An 18,610-nucleotide genomic window follows, 5' to 3' on the forward strand; every position below is an offset into this window, starting at 1 on the left:
GTGTGCAGACCAAGCCACGTCAACTAGGCCTACAGCTTGATGATTATGATGATGAACACTGAATAAAGCAGTGGAGAAATGATTGCCTGGTGTTGGTTGATGATGTATGGATAGATGTATGGATGGTCCCCATCCTTATGTCCATGCCCTGATGATAACCTGAGATTGTTATACATTTTACAGAGTAAATGAATTGATCTGATACAAAATATACTCAATCCCTTTATTTTACTCTGTTACAGTTTGAGAGTAAATCAACATCACACAATATCAGATGTTTTACAATGATTTGGTGTTATGACAGACAGTTCCATCATTGGGTTTTCCAGTCTCTTTCTTTCCCTTCAGTGGAGCCACCATTACTGAATTGTATAGAGCAGAGACGCAATCCTGCATAATGTTGTTTCTCGATATAAAGCACGATAATGGTGTCTCCTTAGACTGAACATCAACTAAATTAATCCAGGGGAAAGACCTTGACAACATGGGAGACAAATGAAAAATGATGATTAGTTAGCCAAATCATTAATTTGTGTTAAAAAAAAGTATATGTTTGTCATTCTATTCCTGGGTATTTTTGAGTTTCAACACAGGTTACATTAAATATGTAAGTTAACTTTTCTCATTAGAAAAACCCTTTGTACAAAATGTGTGCAAAATGAAAACTTACTCATCTGGCGTCAGGGAAGATGCATAGGAGGAATTGACAAAATTATTCAGGATGAATGCCACAGTGCCTGGACCTTTTAACTGGAACAGCTCATTGATCAGCCCAAGGGCTTCAGTGGATCCCACATTTGCCGCGGTGCACATGTTCAAGAGACTGTACAACAACCCAAACAGCCACTTTGGATCCAGACAGAGCCCACCTAAATAGGAAAATGGATCAGATATCTTATCTTGTATGTCTGAATATACCATCAGACATTTACATTTCGTACAGTAAATATGCAGTAAGTGTCCACACCAATAATTACCAACCTCTCATGGCAAGAGGACAGGATGCATCTATTACTTCTGGGTCTTTCAAAGCCATGGTCACATGACCTCGGGAAAGCCACATGTTGACAGAGTCACAAGCCACAAACTCATACTGTGGTTTGAGAATGAAGCTGTGACCAAGAAGCTGTGCCAATCTTAAAAAAACAGAACATAATATAGAATCCAGCAGGTGTGGATGGAGTTATACAAAGATATGAGTTTTTGAGGAAATTTTTTCGGGACAATGATTTGAATGGCAGGTAATATTTCTTGCCAATAACACAAGGGTTTTGGAGATCTTTTAAATGAGTTTTTACCTGTTTAAAGGTACGGCAGAGAGGAAGCTGTACACCAGGCAGTGCTTTGGCAGGTGGGATTGGAGCTCTGCACACACCTTGGGTAGGTGAGAGGGAAGGCAACAGAGGAACAGCACATCTGCCCAGGCCACCAATCGCTGGTTGTCAAAGTAACACATGATACCCCTCTTCACAAATTCCTCTGTTATTTACAAGGTGAAAATATATTACATTCAATACATTGTTATATTTGTAGTTTATGCCATTTGTTCCTTTCATTTTATTTTTCAATTACCTAGAGTTTCAGGCCTCCTGGAGGAAATGTTGATTTGTGATGGTTTTAGGCCATTCTTTTCAAGAAGCACTTGGACCAGCTGTTTTCCAATGTGTCCCCCTCCAAGCACACCAACAGTCAGACCTTTTCCTTTTTTAGATACATTTGATGGCAGTAAAACCGTATCTATATCTGCAAATTGTCTAGGTAGGCCAATGCTTTCTCTACAAAAAAGAAAATGTGTTTTAGAGTTAAGGCCTTTCTCATCTATATATATATATATATATACACAGTTGAAGTCGGAAGTTTACATACACTTAGGTTGGAGTCATTAAAACTCGTTTTTCAACCACTCCACAAATTTCGAGTTAACAAACTATAGTTTTGGCAAGTCGGTTAGGACATCTAGTTTGTGCTTGACACAAGTAATTTTTCCAACAATTGTTTACAGACAGATTATTTCACTTATAATTCACTTTATCACAATTCCAGTGGGTCAGAAGTTTACATACACTAAGTTGACTGTGCCTTTAAACAGCTTGGAAAATTCCAGAAAATGATGTCATGGCTTTAGAAGCTTCTGATAGGCTAATTGACATAATTTGAGTCAATTGGAGGTGTACCTGTGGATGTATTTCAAGGCCTACCTTCAAACTCACTGCCTCTTTGCTTGACATCATGGGAAAATCAAAAGAAATCAGCCAAGACCTCAGAAAAAAACATTGTAGACCTCCACAAGTCTGGTTCATCCTTGGGAGCAATTTCCAAACGCCTGAAGGTACCACGTTCATCTGTACAAACAATAGTACGCAAGTATAAACACCATGGGACCACGCAGCCGTCATACCGCTCAGGAAGGAGACGCGTTCTGTCTCCTAGAGATGAACGTACTTTGGTGCGAAAAGTGCAAATCAATCCCAGAACAACAGCAAAGGACCTTGTGAAGATGCTGGAGGAACCAGGTACAAAAGTATCTATATCCACAGTAAAACAAGTCATATATCGACATAACCTGAAAGGCCGCTCAGCAAGGAAGAAGCCACTGCTCCAAAATCGCCATAAAAAAGCCAGACTACGGTTTGCAACTGCACATGGGGACAAAGAAATGTCCTCTGTTTGGCCATAATGACCATCGTTATGTTTGGAGGAAAAAGGGGGTAGCTTGCAAGCCGAAGAACACCATCCCAACCGTGAAGCACGGGGGTGGCAGCATCATGCTGTGGGGGTGCTTTGCTGCAGGAGGGACTGGTGCACTTCACAAAATAGATGGCATCATGAGGAAGGAAAATTATGTGGATATATTGAAGCAACATCTCAAGACATCAGTCAGGAAGTTAAAGCTTGGTCGCAAATGGGTCTTCCAAATGGACAATGACCCCAAGCATACTTCCAAAGTTGTGGCAAAATGGATTAAGGACAACAAAGTCAAGGTATTGGAGTGGCCATCACAAAGCCCTGACCTCAATCCTATAGAACATTTGTAGGCAGAACTGAAAAAGCGTGAGTGAGCAAGGAGGCCTACAAACCTGACTCAGTTACACCAGCTCTGTCAGGAGGAATGGGCCAAAATTCACCCAACTTATTGTGGGAAGCTTGTGGAAGACTACCCAAAACGTTTGACCCAAGTTAAACAATTTAAAGGCAATGCTACCAAATACTAATTGAGTGTATGTAAACTTCTGACCCACTGGGAATGTGATGAAAAAAATAAAAGCTAAAATAAATCATTCTCTACTATTATTCTGACGTTTCACGATTTTTAAATAAAGTGGTGATCCTAACTGACATAAAACAGGGAATTTTTACTATGATTAAATGTCAGGAATTGTGAAAAACTGAGTTTAAATGTATTTGGCTAAGGTGTATGTACACTTCCGACTTCAACTGTATATATATTTAAGTAGGCCTAACAAAATGATTGCCTAGAGTGTTCTACTGTATTGTGTGGGATATTGTGTTGTGAGTTTCCAAGCATACCTCAATGAATATGCAAGTTTGCATAAGAAGGCTGCATGTACACATCCACATACAGTCAATCCAGTAGCACGTGCACGAAGGAATAATAATTCTTTTTCATGTTCACTTAATCCACACTCGAAGCCAAGGGTGTTCAGTTTTACAGTGAAGTCCAACATCGTCTGAAAAGTTCAGCAAAGGGTGGGGATGAAATCAATGTAGCGCTTTACGTTCAGTGTTTACTCGACACATTGTGTAGCATTGTATATGACATGACAGTGTAAGGTTACAATATTGTATCATTATTTGCACAAGAACGGTATGCGAGTGCAACAAACTTACCATCTCCGGGCAGTTTGTAGCGTTCCCACTGTTTCTATGGTAACCAACCCGTGGGTGTGTCCTCTTTATTTTGCCTCCACTGATGAGCATTATTATAAAGGGAATAACGTTTGGCTTCTCAAGAGGCCAGATATTTCAGTGGACATTAAATAGTTTATTTCCCTTTTAAGAATATCACATGCTTTTAATACAAATTGTGAAGATCAACTGTACACTTATGTACAATAAACAATATTCTCTATTATCACATACATTACAATTCCCATTACATTAACAGTTATAGACATTTTTGAATTGAACCGTTGTCCAAAACAACTCAGGGGTGTAGAGCATATTTAAAGGCTGCATTATCACAATTATCATATCAGCCATCTCCAAAATAAGCACAGATGCCTACAAACAATATTGCAAACATGGGTATGATATTTAAGACTTTAAGTACCAGACAGCACAAGCGGATTTAAGGAAAAGTATAGTGACATTTATGTGAAATGTGTAATATAGTTGGACACTGACATAAGAGAAATATAAAATTGAGAAGTAATCTATTTAAACATAAAAATAAAATAAAATGCTTCGTACTATAGACAATTATGCCATAAGACTGTAGTCTCCAATGCTCTTATAGTGTATTTCAGAGTCACTAAACAACCATAATCAGCAAAAAGTCTAACACCCCCATGTTACTTGTCACAAGTGACCTTCACATCACTTGTAATTGAAAGTGCAGATGATCTATACATTTCAACCACAACACATTACACAATGCTGAGAATGTCTTTTAGGATGCTGTCTGCAAGAAATGTTACATAGAATAGTTAAAGTTATAAAGCCCACACATATACATGGTACAACATATAAAATGTTAGGGGACATACACTTCAATAGCTTACATTTACATTTTAAAAAACATTTGTAGTCATTTAGCAGACGCTCTTATCCAGAGCGACTTACAGTTAGTGAAAGCATACATTTTTCATATTGGCCCACCGTGGGAATCGAACCCACAATCCTGGCGTTGCAAGCGCCATGCTCTACCAACTGAGCTACAGGAGGCTTACAGCATCTCTTCGAGATATTAGTGTTATTTGACACAAATTAGGATAAGCGAATGTTGAATATGACAAACTATAGACGTGCTGTACTCAGTCACGATTGTAAAAAAAGAAGAAAAAAAGGACCCAGTGAAATGCTGAGCTTTCTGACACCACTCCTCATCTCTGTACCATGTTAGGACATGGTGCACTACTTTTCCTCACTGTTACCATTCTGGAAAGATTCTCAACATTCAAAACAAGCCAGTCCTATCCTCAAGCCAAGGTAATCAATTATGATCTACAGTATGGCACAGTGACCTCTATGCCTCTGCACACCAACTGCTCCTGCGAGTCCCTCTGTCTAACATATGGTACTATAACAGTATAATACATTATTACCATGAAGGTACTGCAAGGGAAAATGTGGTATAGAAGGTAACACAAGTTAATTCACACTAGCTCAAACTGCCACAAGTCTATGAGATTAATTGTATTTAATTTACACCAGTGCTGACTTTTCAGCGACACTCCATTTTGCCTCAAAAAGTAATCAATCTGCAGTGCCAGATCCTTCCAGCTTGTAATACTCATCGGGCCTTGCAACAGCTGAGGGAGTGTCTTCTTTGACTCTGCACAACCATCAGTTCAGTCATTGGACAGCAGTCGGCCATCACTCCTCCCCTTGCCGCCATTTCTGGGATTCTTCCTGGTGTGCGTCTGGGTGAATCTGGTTCCTCATGCCCCCCAGCACGTTGGAGGTGGCCTCGGTGGCCATGATGAGAGGCTTGACCACAGCTGGGGGGAGCTGTCGAAGGACCCCACCCACTGCCCCGGTCATCCCACGCTGCTCGTGCTCACGCGTGGCCGTGTCATAGATGGTCAGAGCAGTGTCCGTGATTCCCTGTGGGGAACGCACATATTGAGCATGATTTATTACAGTCCTGACAGGTAACTTCATCCTGTAGTGTGTTACACTTTCAGCAGCACTACAAGCAGATGAGATGCAAAATGTTAGCGTCATGCAATTTACCTCTTTTACAACGCTGTAAGCGTTGGCTACTCCTTCCCGGAGATCAACTGGCTGATGAGACAATCTGTAATGAGAGAACCGTTTTATTCTCTTTGTCTCCCTCTCATCGGATCCTGGAGATACCATGTCATAGGCTGTCTCTGCTGCTGCCTGAAGATCACAAATAAAACAAATTGTTTTGCATTACATTATGGAGCCCGATAAACTTGTAACACAGAAGCTGAAAAGAGATGCAAGACAGTTATTTGATCCCCTGCTGATTTTGTACGTTTGCCCACTGACAAAGAAATGATCAGTCTATAATTTTAATGGTAGGTTTATTTGAACAGTGAGAGACAGAATGACAACAACAAAAAATCCAGAAAAACGCATGTCAAAAATGTTATAAATTGATTTGCATTTTAATGAGGGAAATAAGTATTTGACCCCCTCTCAATCAGAAAGATTTCTGGCTCCCAGGTGTCTTTTATACAGGTAACGAGCTGAGATTAGGAGCACACTTTTAAAGGGAGTGCTCCTAATCTCAGTTTGTTACCTGTATAAAAGACACCTGTCCACAGAAGCAATCAATCAATCAGATTCCAAACTCTCCACCATGGTCAAGACCAAAGAGCTCTCCAAGGATGTCAGGGACAAGATTGTAGACCTATACAAGGCTGGAATGGGCTACAAGACCATTGCCAAGCAGCTTGGTGAGAAGGTGACAACAGTTGGTGCGATTATTCGTAAATGGAAGAAACACAAAATAACTGTAAATCTCCCTCGGCCTGGGGCTCCATGCAAGATCTCACCTCGTGGAGTTGCAATGATCATGAGAACAGTGAGGAATCAGCCCAGAACTACACAGGAGGATCTTGTCAATGATCTCAAGGCAGCTGGGACCATAGTCACCAAGAAAACAATTGGTAACACACTACGCCGTGAAGGACTGAAATCCTGCAGTGCCCGCAAGGTCCCCCTGCTCAAGAAAGCACATATACATGCCCGTCTGAAGTTTGCCAATGAACATCTGAATGATTCAGAGGAGAACTGGGTGAAAGTGTTGTGGTCAGATGAGACCAAAATCGAGCTCTTTGGCATCAACTCAACTCGCCGTGTTTGGAGGAGAAGGAATGCTGCCTATGACCCCAAGAACACCATCCCCACCGTCAAACATGGAGGTGGAAACATTATGCTTTGGGGGTGTTTTTCTGCTAAGGGGACAGGACAACTTCAGCGCATCAAAGGGACGTTGGACGGGGCCATGTACCGTCAAGCCTTCCCTCAGCCAGGGCATTGACAATGGGTCGTGGATGGGTTTTCCAGCATGACAATGACCCAAAACACACGGCCAAGGCAACAAAGGAATGGCTTAAGAAGTAGGACATTAAGGTCCTGGAGTGGCCTAGCCAGTCTCCAGACTTTAATCCCATAGAAAATCTGTGGAGGGAGTTGAAGGTTCGAGTTGCCAAACGTCAGCCTCGAAACCTTAATGACCTGGAGAAGATCTGCAAAGAGGAGTGGAACAAAATGCCTCCTGAGATGTGTGCAAACCTGCTGGTCAACTACAAGAAACGTCTGACCTCTGTGATTGCCAACAAGGGTTTTGCCACCAAGTCATGTTTTGCAGTGTGGTCAAATACTTATTTCCCTCATTAAAATGCAAATCAATTTATAACATGTTTGACATAATAATAATAATAATAATATGCCATTTAGCAGACGCTTTTATCCAAAGCGACTTAGTCATGTGTGCATGCGTTTTTCTGGATATTTCTTTTTGTTATTCTGTCTCTCACTGTTCTAATAAACCTACCATTAAAATTATAGACTGATCATGTCTTTGTCAGTGGGCAAACGTACAAAATCAGCAGGGGATCAAATACTTTTTTCCCTCACTGTATGTATTTCTGGACTGGGGTGAGTTTTCTTTACCTGGATAGTCCGCACCATGCGGTTGGTAAGCTCCAGAGCAGCCATAGCTGTGGAGGTTCCAAAGGAGGCAGTACCACGCTGCAATCCCCGTACAACCCGACCATCCTTCCGGTACTGCTCTATCGGGAGCCACACCAGATCCCTAAATCCCTGGACTGAACATAGGAAGGAGGAAAAGGAAAAGTGTGTTATTATTTGGTTAATGCAAAAAAGGCCCATTAAATCAGGATTTCTGATTTGACTTTAGTTTAAGACATCTACACATTAACATACCCTCAGATATACACTGAGTGTACAAAACATTAGGAACACCTCCTCTTTCCATGACAGACTGACCAGGTGAAAGCTACTGTATGATCCCTTATTGATGTCACTTGTTAAATCCACTTCAAAATCAGTATAGATGAAGGGGAGGAGACAGGTTAAAGAAATATTTGAGACATGGATTGTGTATGTGTGCCATTCAGAGGGTGAATGTGCAAGACAAAAGATTGAAGTGCCTTTGAATGGAGTATGGTAGTAGGTGCCAGGCGCACCGGTTTGAGTGTGTCAAGAACTGCAATGCTGCTGGGTTTTTCACGCTCAACTTTCTTGTGTGTATCAAGACTGGTCCACCACCCAAAGGGCATCCAGCCAATGGCAGGCCAGTGGTCAAAAACGGGTCATTGATGAAAGAGGACAAAGGAGGCTGACACTAATTGTGCAGCGCAACTGACGGGCTACAGTTTGTCAACTTACAGGCAAGTACAGCATTGGTGCCCAAGACCCATAAAATAATCCACAACTCGTCATACCTTGACACGAATGGGGTATGGCAGCCGACGACCTTACAGAGTTCCACTTCATTCAGCAAAAAACAAGAAGAAACTGCATTTGCAGTGGGCTAAGGAATGAAAACACTGGACACTGGAGAATTGGAAAAACATTGCCTGGTCTGATGAGTCCTGGTTCCTGCTGTTTCACGCTAATGGGAGAACTAAGGTATGGAGAATGAGTACATGCATCCATCATGCCACGTGTCAACATTGCAGGCTGGTGGTGATGGTGAGGGGTATGTTTTCACGGCACAGATTGGGCCCCTTGATAAAAGTGGAGCAATGTTTGAATGGCACAGGATATCTAAACATCATTGCCAATCAGGTGCATTTTTTATTTTTTTACATTTTTTACATATTTAGCGTCCCTTCACGGCAGCAGTGTATCCATCAGCGAATTGATTTTTTTCAGCAGGATAATGCACCATGCCACAAGGCTAGGATTGTCCAGGAATGGTTCCACGAACATGACAGTGAATTCAGCTTACTGCAGTGGCCTGCCCAGTCACCAGATCTCAATCCAATTGAGCTGTGGGATGAGACAGAACGAGCAAATCAGAGTAGAGATCCACTACCATCCAACTTGACAACTGTGGGAAGCATTGGAGTCAACATGGGCCAGCATCCCTGTGGAATGCTTTCAACACCTTGTAGAGTCCATGCCCCAACAAATTGAGGCTGTTCTGAGGGCAAAGGGGGGTGCAACTCAATATTAGGAAGGTGTTCCTAATGTTTTGTACACTCAGTGTATTTCTAACAATTGTCTTTTTAGGTTGAACCAAAAGCTTTCAGACTAATTTCCATTGTGGTCCAATTGGCTAAAACAAGCATGACCATTGTCAATGATATAGTGTATGGTTCTGAGAGGCTTAGCCAGAATACAAAAGAGACAGTTAATCATTTCAGGAAGCTCTTACAAATTAAACCACAGGCAACATGCTGTCTGATTAATAGGTAAAGACATTACAGCGCTTCAACACCAGTTTATCAACATACACATGTCCTACTTACCCAACTGTACCAGCGAGTGGATAGGTCCCACTCCACCCAGCAGTCCTGGCAGCTGGTTCTTCTTGATGTCGTTCAGCCACTCATTTATTGCATAGGAAAAGAGCTTATCCACACCCAACAGTCTGGAAGAAAACCAAGAATGTCCTTCTAGTTACTGCATAATGTATTTTTCATACTAGATATAATAGCTTGTGTGTCATCATTTAACATAAGGAATGACCCAATTAAGTGTTGGTACGTCCTATCATAACAAATCATACTAATATGAAGGGACTGTACTGATTAAACCTACCCTTGTCTGTAGCATAATCGCCTTAGTTTCAGCTCGGAGCAATTCAGCTGTGTCAACCCAATCACAATACCAGCAAATGTTCCCTGAAACAGAGGAGCAGCGCAAGAAGCATGTGCAAAATGTGCTACTGTGAGAGTAAGAAATGCTCCATTTATAAATAATGTGCTTCCGCATTTGAATACTGTCCATCATCAGCGCTTGTTAACCAAAATATTGCACAATATGTAGGCTGCACAACACCAGTTGTCAAGTCTGTCAACACTGGAATCCCTGAACAGAAAACTGAATGTGTTTGTATACAGTATGTTTTTAGAGATTGTTAAAACAACATACCTGCTCCATTGAAACGTGTTTTCCATGGTAATCCAGACGAATAGGAACTTCAGAGGTAAACCAAAACTCTCTGAGGGAAATCAAACAAATATTTCATAATTTGCTAACAAAACCCATAAACACGTGCCTCCCGAGTGGCGCAGCGGTCTAAGGCACTGCATCGCTGTGCTAGAGGCATCACTTCAGACCCGGGTTTGATCCCGGGCTGTATCACAACCGGCCGTGGTCGGGAGTCCCATAGGGCGACACACAATTGGCCCAGCGTCGTCCGGGTTAGGGGAGGGTTTGGCTGGGGGGGCTTTACTTGGCTCATCGCGCTCTAGCGACTCCTTGTGGCGGGCCGGGCGCCTGCAGGCTGACCTCGGTCGTCAGTTGAACAGTGTTTCCTCCGACACATTGGTGCGGCTGGCTCCCGGGTTAAGCGGGTGGGTGTTAAGAAGCGTGGTTTGGCGGTCAAGTTTCGGAGGACGCATGACTCGACCTTCGCCTCCCGAGCCCGTTGGGGAGTTGCAGCGATGAGACAAGATCAAAATTGGGGAGAAAAGGGGATAAAATAATAATTTTAAGAAATTGAAGAATAAAATATAATAAAATAAACATGTCATTATTTGTGTGTAGATCACATATGGTGAGATGAAGGTAAGTTATGCCTTAACCCAAATAACATCAGGTGCCTGTCCACCTCTACACATAGTAAGGGACAGCTACCTGAAGAAGATGGGCTGGTCAGTGAAGGATGATGCAGTGGCAGCCTCAGCTTCCCCAGAGTTGCTGTTACTGGATAAGGTGAGGCCGTTGAGGCTGGAGCGGTTCTGGGCAGGCACAGAGATAATGGGGGCAGGGTCCTGGCTCCCACCTCCATGCTTAGTGAAGCTACAGGTCACCTCTGGGGCAGACGGCTTCTTCATTGAAACGCACAGGGCTGCAGACCAACAAATGCATCATTGAGGGTAAACTAAATCTACTCAACACTCTACATTGTTCATAATGTACAAGGCTCTAGCCAAGGATATTTTACCTTCTTGATCAGGTGGAGAGAACATCTCAACTTCAGCAGCAAGGCTGGCAAAGAAGTCTTTCAAGAAAAACAATGCATCCTACATGAAAATAAAAAAGACAAGGTAATTTCAAAGGGCTCAATAGTATAACTGAAAATTTCCATGGCTTCAATTTCCATGGCTTGAAATCTTTTGCAAACCTCAGAAGGATGTATGATTAACTGGATAAAACCAGCACGTTTTTCTCTGGCTCACCTGATCGACGTTGAGACGAAGGGGCATGAGTGAGACTCGCAGACAGCATTCCTGGGGTGCTTGACCTGTCTCTGGACACATGTGCAGAGCCCGAACTGTCAGCTGCAAGAAAACAAACAAACAAAAATATATTTAAGCAATAAGACACGAGGGGGTGTGGTATATGGCCAATATACCACGGCTAAGGGCCGTTCTTAAGCACGACGCAACGCGGAGTATTTAGCACAAACACCCGAGGTGCCTTATTACTATTACAAACTGGTTACCAACGTAATTAGAGCAGTAAAAATAAATGTTTTGTCATACCCCTGGTATACGGTCTGATATACCACGGCTGTCAGCCAATCAGCATTCAAGGCTCAAACCAACCAGTTTATAAAATAATATATGCCATTTAGCAAACATTTTTATCCATAGCAACTTACAGTCATGCGTTCATACAGTGGGGAGAACAAGTATTTGATACACTGCCGATTTTGCAGGTTTTCCTACTTACAAAGCATGTAGAGGTCTGTAATTTTTATCATAGGTACACTTCAACTGTGAGAGACGGAATCTAAAACAAAAATCCAGAAAATCACATTGTATGATTTTTAAGTAATTTGCATTTTATTGCATGACATAAGTATTTGATCACCTACCAACCAGTAAGAATTCCAGCTCTCATAGACCTGTTAGTTTTTCTTTAAGAAGCCCTCCTGTTCTCCACTCATTACCTGTATTAACTGCACCTGTTTGAACTCGTTACCTGTATAAAAGACACCTGTCCACACACTCAATCAAACAGACACCAACCTCTCCACAATGGCCAAGACCAGAGAGCTGTGTAAGGACATCAGGGATAAAATTGTAGACCTGCACAAGGCTGGGATGGGCTACAGGACAATAGGCAAGCAGCTTGGTGAGAAGGCAACAACTGTTGGCGCAATTATTAGAAAATGGAAGAAGTTCAAGATGACGGTCAATCACCCTCGGTCTGGGGCTCCATGCAAGATCTCACCTCGTGGGGCATCAATGATCATGAGGAAGGTGAGGGATCAGCCGAGAACTACACGGCAGGACCTGGTCAATGACCTGAAGAGAGCTGGGACCACAGTCTCAAAGAAAACCATTAGTAACACACTACGCCGTCATGGATTAAAATCCTGCAGCGCACGCAAGGTCCCCCTGCTCAAGTCAGCGCATGTCCAGGCCCATCTGAAGTTTGCCAATGACCATCTGGATGATCCAGAGGCGGAATGGGAGAAGGTCATGTGGTCTGATGAGACAAAAATTGAGCTTTTTGGTCTAAACTCCACTCACCGTGTTTGGAGGAAGAAGAAGGATGAGTACAACCCCAAGAACACCATCCCAACCGTGAAGCATGGAGGTGGAAACATCATTCTTTGGGGATGCTTTTTCTGCAAAGGGGACAGGACGACTGCACCGTATTGAGGGGGAGGATGGATGGGGCCATGTATCTCGAGATCTTGGCCAACAACCTCCTTCCCTCAGTAAGAGCATTGAAGATGGGTCGTGGCTGGGTCTTCCAGCATGACAACGACCCGAAACACACAGCCAGGGCAACTAAGGAGTGGCTCCGTAAGAAGCATCTCAAGGTCCTGGAGTGGCCTAGCCAGTCTCCAGACCTGAACCCAATAGAAAATCTTTGGAGGGAGCTGAAAGTCCGTATTGCCCAGCGACAGCCCCGAAACCTGAAGGATCTGGAGAAGGTCTGTATGGAGGAGTGGGCCAAAATCCCTGCTGCAGTGTGTGCAAACCTGGTCAAGACCTACAGGAAACGTATGATCTCTGTAATTGCAAACAAAGGTTTCTGTACCAAATATTACGTTTTTCTTTTCTGATGTATCAAATACTTATTTCATGCAATAAAATGCAAATTAATTACTTAAAAATCATATAATGTGATTTTCTGGATTTTTGTTTTAGATTCCGTCTCTCACAGTTGAAGTGTACCTATGATAAAGATTACAGACCTCTACATGCTTTGTAAGTAGGAAAACCTGCAAAATCGGCAGTGTATCAAATACTTGTTCTCCCCACTGTACATTTTAAGTATGAGTGGTCCTGGGATTAAACCCACTATTCTGGAGTTGCTGGCACCATGCTCTACCAACTGAGCTACAGAGAACCACAAACAAACACATTCAGCATAAACATGCCTTAACCACTACCATGTCTTTAATGTGACCACAATCACATGGACATTACTCTACATGCACAATGTCTCTCACCATGTTGGAGTGGGCTGTGCGGGGCATCTCCTTGCTGGAGTAGAGGTACAGGAACTTGTTCATCTGGGAGGTGGCCAGTCTGTCTCTGATCTCCAGGTCCTGGACGATGAACACCTGCCGGGACTTAGGCTGGTCCGCCGCCGACCCAGAGGCCACTGGGGCCTGGGGGTACACCTCATGCTGGAACCGCACCTGGGAAAAGAGCAAGATGTCCTCAACTCTAGCTTCATACTAAAGGATGCACTTATCATCCCATTTGGCACACGTGTAGCTCAGTTGGTAGAGCATGGCACTTGCAACGCCAGGGTTGTGGGTTCGATTCCCACGGGGGGCCAGTATAAAAAAATAAAATAAATGTATGCACTTACTAACTAAGTCGCTCTAGATAAGAGCGTCTGCTAAATGACTAAAATGTAAATGTAATGTTGTCTTGTTACAGGAGAGGGGTTGTCATGTCCTCCTACCTTGCTGAGCTGGATCTCCATCAGGACGTCAAGGTTCCTGCCCCGCCCTCCTCCGGCCCGTCCTCCACCCCTGCCCTGTCTGACTGGGGTCTGGGAGGGGGAGCTGTGTGGGGTACACCTTCAACATCATCAAAACATTAACAGAGGACACTTGATCATCTATTGCACCTTTTGACCATTACTCTAGATCCTTTTCTTTCTCTATCCTTCCTGACATTTGACACAATCTCAGTTCAATCACATCTCCCAGTATTGTTGTTGTAATAAAGAACAGTTGAACAGTCCAAAGCACAAACACACTCACTCCCGACGACTTCTAGCTGGAGAGGAGGTGAACATCGCGCTCCCAAAGTCCTTCCCTCCATAGAGGTGCCAGATGACAGAGATCTCCCTGATGAGGTAGCGCACCTCTGGGACGGGGAAGTTCAGGGCTCCCCTGCTGGAGTCGCTGCTGTCCAGGGGCTGGCCAAAGTGGTTGTCTTTGATCTCAATAGAGTCTGGGATCAACTTATTCACCACTGGCTCCTCGTCCCGATCCTGAGACAATAAACACACTCTTCACACCAATGCAATAGACAGACTAAACATACTAGTTATCCAACATGCTGCATAAGTAACTGTATGAGATGCATGCTCTTACGTCTGCCGTGGAGCCCGGGGTCTCTAGAATACAGAAGTCGTCGTTCTCTGAGGCCAGGTTAGGGGCAGCGGTGATGAGGGGGGAGTGGAGGGTGAGGTACGTGGGGCTCGGCTCCTGCGACAGATTCCCGCTCTCGTCCGGGAAAAGGAAGAGGTCAGAGCGAGGCGGGTCGAAGTCCTGATTCTGCTCCTCGTGTATTCCTGTAGCGGTTGAGGAGGGAGTGGGACCAATTGAGTCTAGTCAAATTCACTTCTATGCATTAAGTGAATGTTAAATAGTTGTGTTTGTATGTAGTCTCACCATTGTGTTGCAGTGCCAGGGCGTACTGACTGTCTGCCTCCTCCATGGCCTCACTCATCAGGTCCTGCAGCATCTGCTGCTCAGCCTCGGGAAGAAGAGGAGCCTGGGAAAGGGGTCGGCTTGGAGCCTCCGGCTGACCAGACATACAAAGACATTAACAACATTTGAACTCAGCAGACAGCAGAGTCCATATCCTCACTACAGTATTTAGAATCACACCTGTATAAAATCTACACAGTCCAGACTGGTCTGCTCTCTCAACGCAGGAGTTTGATATACTGTAATTGTAATGGCTTTGTTGTGTCATAAATGTGTCTCACAATATACAGATACATTAAATTCTCCACTGCCCATTCACTGCTCATCACACTCAAGGAAACCGTTTGATATAGCGTAATGGCTATGAGTCATAAATGTATCTGAGGGGTATAAAAGCTGACCTTTGCTCTCTGCTTGGAGCTGGTGCCCTTGGCCTCCGGCCCAGGAGGGGGCAGTAGGTCTCCATAGCTGGCCACATACTGGATGAGGTTCATCAGAGCAGCACAGGAGTCTGAACATGTTCTGATATGGATGACATCACTGGAGCAGCGCAGCTCAAATCTGGGCTCAGTCTGTCAAAAGACACATTGAGAAGATTGGCTCAACGGTGCCGTCTTGTTGTTGGAAAGAGGTTTCTCATAGATCAACAGAGGTTGCCAGCTCTTACAAATTCTCTGTCCACTCCAGGTTTGACCGCAGTGATCCTCAGCTCTAATGTTCCCATGTCTACCACCTGCACATAGTCTGGGCGATAAAGCACATGGGTTACTGGTCAGAGCGTCTAAAGAATGTTTGATTGACATACAAATTGAAAATGTAACAGATTGGCTCACCTCGCATTAGATTTACAGAGACGGCATTGCTCTTGTCAGAGAGGAACAAAGCTGCTTCATCCAAAATGATCCTAGAACCAACACAAAATACATACAGAAATACAGAAACATCCAGTGATACGCCACTGCTGATTTCTTGTCAATGACATGACCAGTGCTGGAACAGTACCTGAGAGTGGAGGACGAGTGGTCTAAGGAGACACTGCTAGAGATGCTGAATGTCTCCACTACCATCAGAGACCTGAGTGGCAGGTACAGGGGTCTGCAGAGAGAATATAGCATGTAAAAATACAAACACTGATTATACAGAAAATACAGATTAATTAGGTTGTGAACGTGACATAGTCAGTCAACAGCACCTGTAATCTAGTGAGCAGCTCCACAGGTGGAGATGAAGGGTGGTGACTGAGGCAGGGGGGGTGTAACCTAACACAGGCTCATCAGACACATTCAGGAAGTCTACGATCTGTTACACACAACAAAGAAACACTGATCAGTCAGGAGTATGGTTCATCTGTTCCAAGGGATGCTTAATATATGATTAAGATAAGTTGTGGCGTTGAACTGTACACAAACAACACCTTGGATGGACAGGTGTTGAGTTTACCTGGTCATACCAGCCCAGTTTTGGGGGAACCACTAGGTGCTGGAGTGTGGCCCCTTTCACTCCCACTGCAATCAGGAACTCCTGCAGAGGAAACCCAGACCAACAGTAAACACATATCCTTGTGTCTGTCCAAAACTACATGGCTTTTCTTTCTCAAGAAAATGACTAGTGTTTGAAAGTTTTTGCACACCAATAGTACAAATGTAAACGGATTGTACCTACCTTGACATTGCGCTCCATGTTCTGGGTGGAGATCTTGACGGCAACAGACAGCATGCTGTGGGCCTCGAGGCCGATGCCCTCAGAGGGGGACGCCCTATCAGGGGCTGCCTCAGAGGGGTAGATGGCCGGCTCCAGCCAATGAGGACGTGTCCTGCAGGGCAGCTTGATGTCGGACACTGGGGTGTCTCCCTCCACCAGACCTGGATAGACAGATATAATACCACACAATGTAACAGACACAGAGGCATCACCATGAACAATGGCATATTTACTCATTTGGAGAGGGGATCTATGAAGCTTCACCTAAAATTTACAAAAATGTCAGTGTGACTAGGCGTAGCCCTTCACACTCGTGCCCGTATACAGTTTGAAAATGGCAGATTTGGACACTGATAAGCTCCTAAATTGGAACGCAGTGGTTGTACAGTAACATGCTATACATGACGTCAGATCTCAGGGCCTCCCTTTCACAGCTCTGTATGGGTTTTGACTGACAGCTGTTCTGAACTTGAGACCCGCACGCGATAAAAATCCCTCCCGCTAATTGGTAAACGTTTGCTAATTTTTTTGTTTTCCGAGTGAGGGAAATTACACTACATGTCCTTGTTTTCCATGAAAACATACATGAAATGAGTTTGAATAGGAAATATAGCAAAATGCATAGGAAATGTAGTCATTGACAAGGTTAGAAATAATATTTTTTAATAGAAATAATAATTGTGTCCTTCAAACTTTGCTTTCATCAAAGAATCCTCCATTTGCAGCAATTACAGCCTTGCAGACCTTTGGCATTCTAGTAATCTGAAGAGATTTCACCCCATGCTTCCTGAAGCACTTCCCACAAGTTGGATTGGCTTGATGGGCACTTACATTTACATTTTAGTCATTTAGCAGACACTCTTATCCAGAGCAATTTACAGTTAGTGAGTGCATACGTTATTTCATTCTGGCCCCCTGTGGGAAACGAACCCACAACCCTGGCATTGCAAGCGCCATGCTCTACCAACTGAGCTACACGGGACTACTTCTTACGTACAACAGCTGAATAGGGTTGAGATCCGGTGACTGTGCTGGCCACTCCATTATGGACAGAATATCAGCTGACTGCTTCTTCCCTAAATAGTTATTGCATAGTTTGGAGCTGTGCTTTAGGTCATTGTCCTGTTGTAGGAGGAAATTGGCTCCAATCAAGCGCCGTCCACAGGGTATGGCATGGAGTTACAAAATGGAGTGATAGCCTTCCTTCTTCAAGATCCCTTTTACTCTGTACAAATCTCAAACTTTACCACCACCAAAGCACCCCCAGACCATCACATTGCCTCTACCATGCTTGACAGATGGCATCAAGCACTCCTCCAGCATCTTTTCATTTGGTCTGCGTCTCACAACTGTTCTTCTTTGTGATCCGAACACCTCAAACTTCGATTCGTCTGTCCATAACACTTTTTTCCAATCTTCCTCTGTCCAGTGTCTGTGTTCTTTTGCCCATCTTCATCTTTTATTTTTATTGGCCAGTATGAGATATGGCTTTTTCTATGCAACTCTGCCTAAAAGGTCAGCATCCCAGAGTTGCCTCTTCACTGTTGACATTGAGACTGGTGTTTTGCGGGTACTATTTAATGAAGCTGCCAGTTGAGGACCTGTGAGGCGTCTGTTTCTCAAACTAGACATTCTAATGTATTTGTCCTCTTGCTCAGTTGTGCACCGGGGCCTCCCACTCCTCTTTCTATTCTGGTT

General features: G+C 43.8%; 2 protein-coding genes across 2 annotated transcripts in view; both read right to left on the reverse strand.

Moving 5' to 3' along the window:
• Nucleotides 1-224: 224 nt before the first annotated feature.
• Nucleotides 225-3,863, reverse strand: noxred1 (NADP-dependent oxidoreductase domain containing 1). Its single transcript, XM_041846976.1, has 7 exons — nucleotides 3,850-3,863; nucleotides 3,529-3,689; nucleotides 1,573-1,775; nucleotides 1,299-1,479; nucleotides 982-1,136; nucleotides 671-869; nucleotides 225-475 (listed from the first exon to the last, which is right to left on the reverse strand). Exons 1-7 carry the CDS (start codon nucleotides 3,850-3,852, stop codon nucleotides 280-282), a joined length of 1,098 nt encoding a protein of 365 aa, XP_041702910.1. The 5' UTR covers nucleotides 3,853-3,863; the 3' UTR covers nucleotides 225-279.
• A 971-nt stretch (nucleotides 3,864-4,834) lies between these two features.
• Nucleotides 4,835-18,610, reverse strand: part of LOC121539291 (autophagy-related protein 2 homolog B) — a 31,896-nt gene continuing 18,120 nt past the window's right edge. The window contains 21 exon segments of the mRNA XM_045207487.1: nucleotides 4,835-5,787; nucleotides 5,917-6,066; nucleotides 7,831-7,985; nucleotides 9,657-9,778; nucleotides 9,949-10,031; nucleotides 10,282-10,351; nucleotides 10,990-11,203; nucleotides 11,300-11,378; nucleotides 11,535-11,636; nucleotides 13,769-13,960; nucleotides 14,233-14,350; nucleotides 14,537-14,769; nucleotides 14,873-15,072; nucleotides 15,173-15,305; nucleotides 15,613-15,783; nucleotides 15,879-15,955; nucleotides 16,045-16,115; nucleotides 16,214-16,306; nucleotides 16,404-16,510; nucleotides 16,652-16,732; nucleotides 16,874-17,073. Of these exon segments, the coding sequence (XP_045063422.1) occupies nucleotides 5,557-5,787; nucleotides 5,917-6,066; nucleotides 7,831-7,985; nucleotides 9,657-9,778; nucleotides 9,949-10,031; nucleotides 10,282-10,351; nucleotides 10,990-11,203; nucleotides 11,300-11,378; nucleotides 11,535-11,636; nucleotides 13,769-13,960; nucleotides 14,233-14,350; nucleotides 14,537-14,769; nucleotides 14,873-15,072; nucleotides 15,173-15,305; nucleotides 15,613-15,783; nucleotides 15,879-15,955; nucleotides 16,045-16,115; nucleotides 16,214-16,306; nucleotides 16,404-16,510; nucleotides 16,652-16,732; nucleotides 16,874-17,073 (2,882 nt within the window). The 3' untranslated portion in view covers nucleotides 4,835-5,556.

The sequence above is a fragment of the Coregonus clupeaformis genome, chromosome 25 (assembly GCF_020615455.1).
Source record: "Coregonus clupeaformis isolate EN_2021a chromosome 25, ASM2061545v1, whole genome shotgun sequence".
In the NCBI taxonomy this organism is placed as follows: Eukaryota; Metazoa; Chordata; class Actinopteri; order Salmoniformes; family Salmonidae; genus Coregonus; species Coregonus clupeaformis.

Excerpts from the sequence above, each read along its gene's own strand:
- noxred1 (XM_041846976.1), bottom strand. Across the intron at positions 1,776-3,528 it reads AAACTTGCATATTCATTGAG|AGAAAGCATTGGCCTACCTA; the intron begins GTATGCTTGGAA and ends TCTTTTTTGTAG. Across the intron at positions 870-981 it reads CTGTCCTCTTGCCATGAGAG|GTGGGCTCTGTCTGGATCCA; the intron begins GTTGGTAATTAT and ends TTTCCTATTTAG.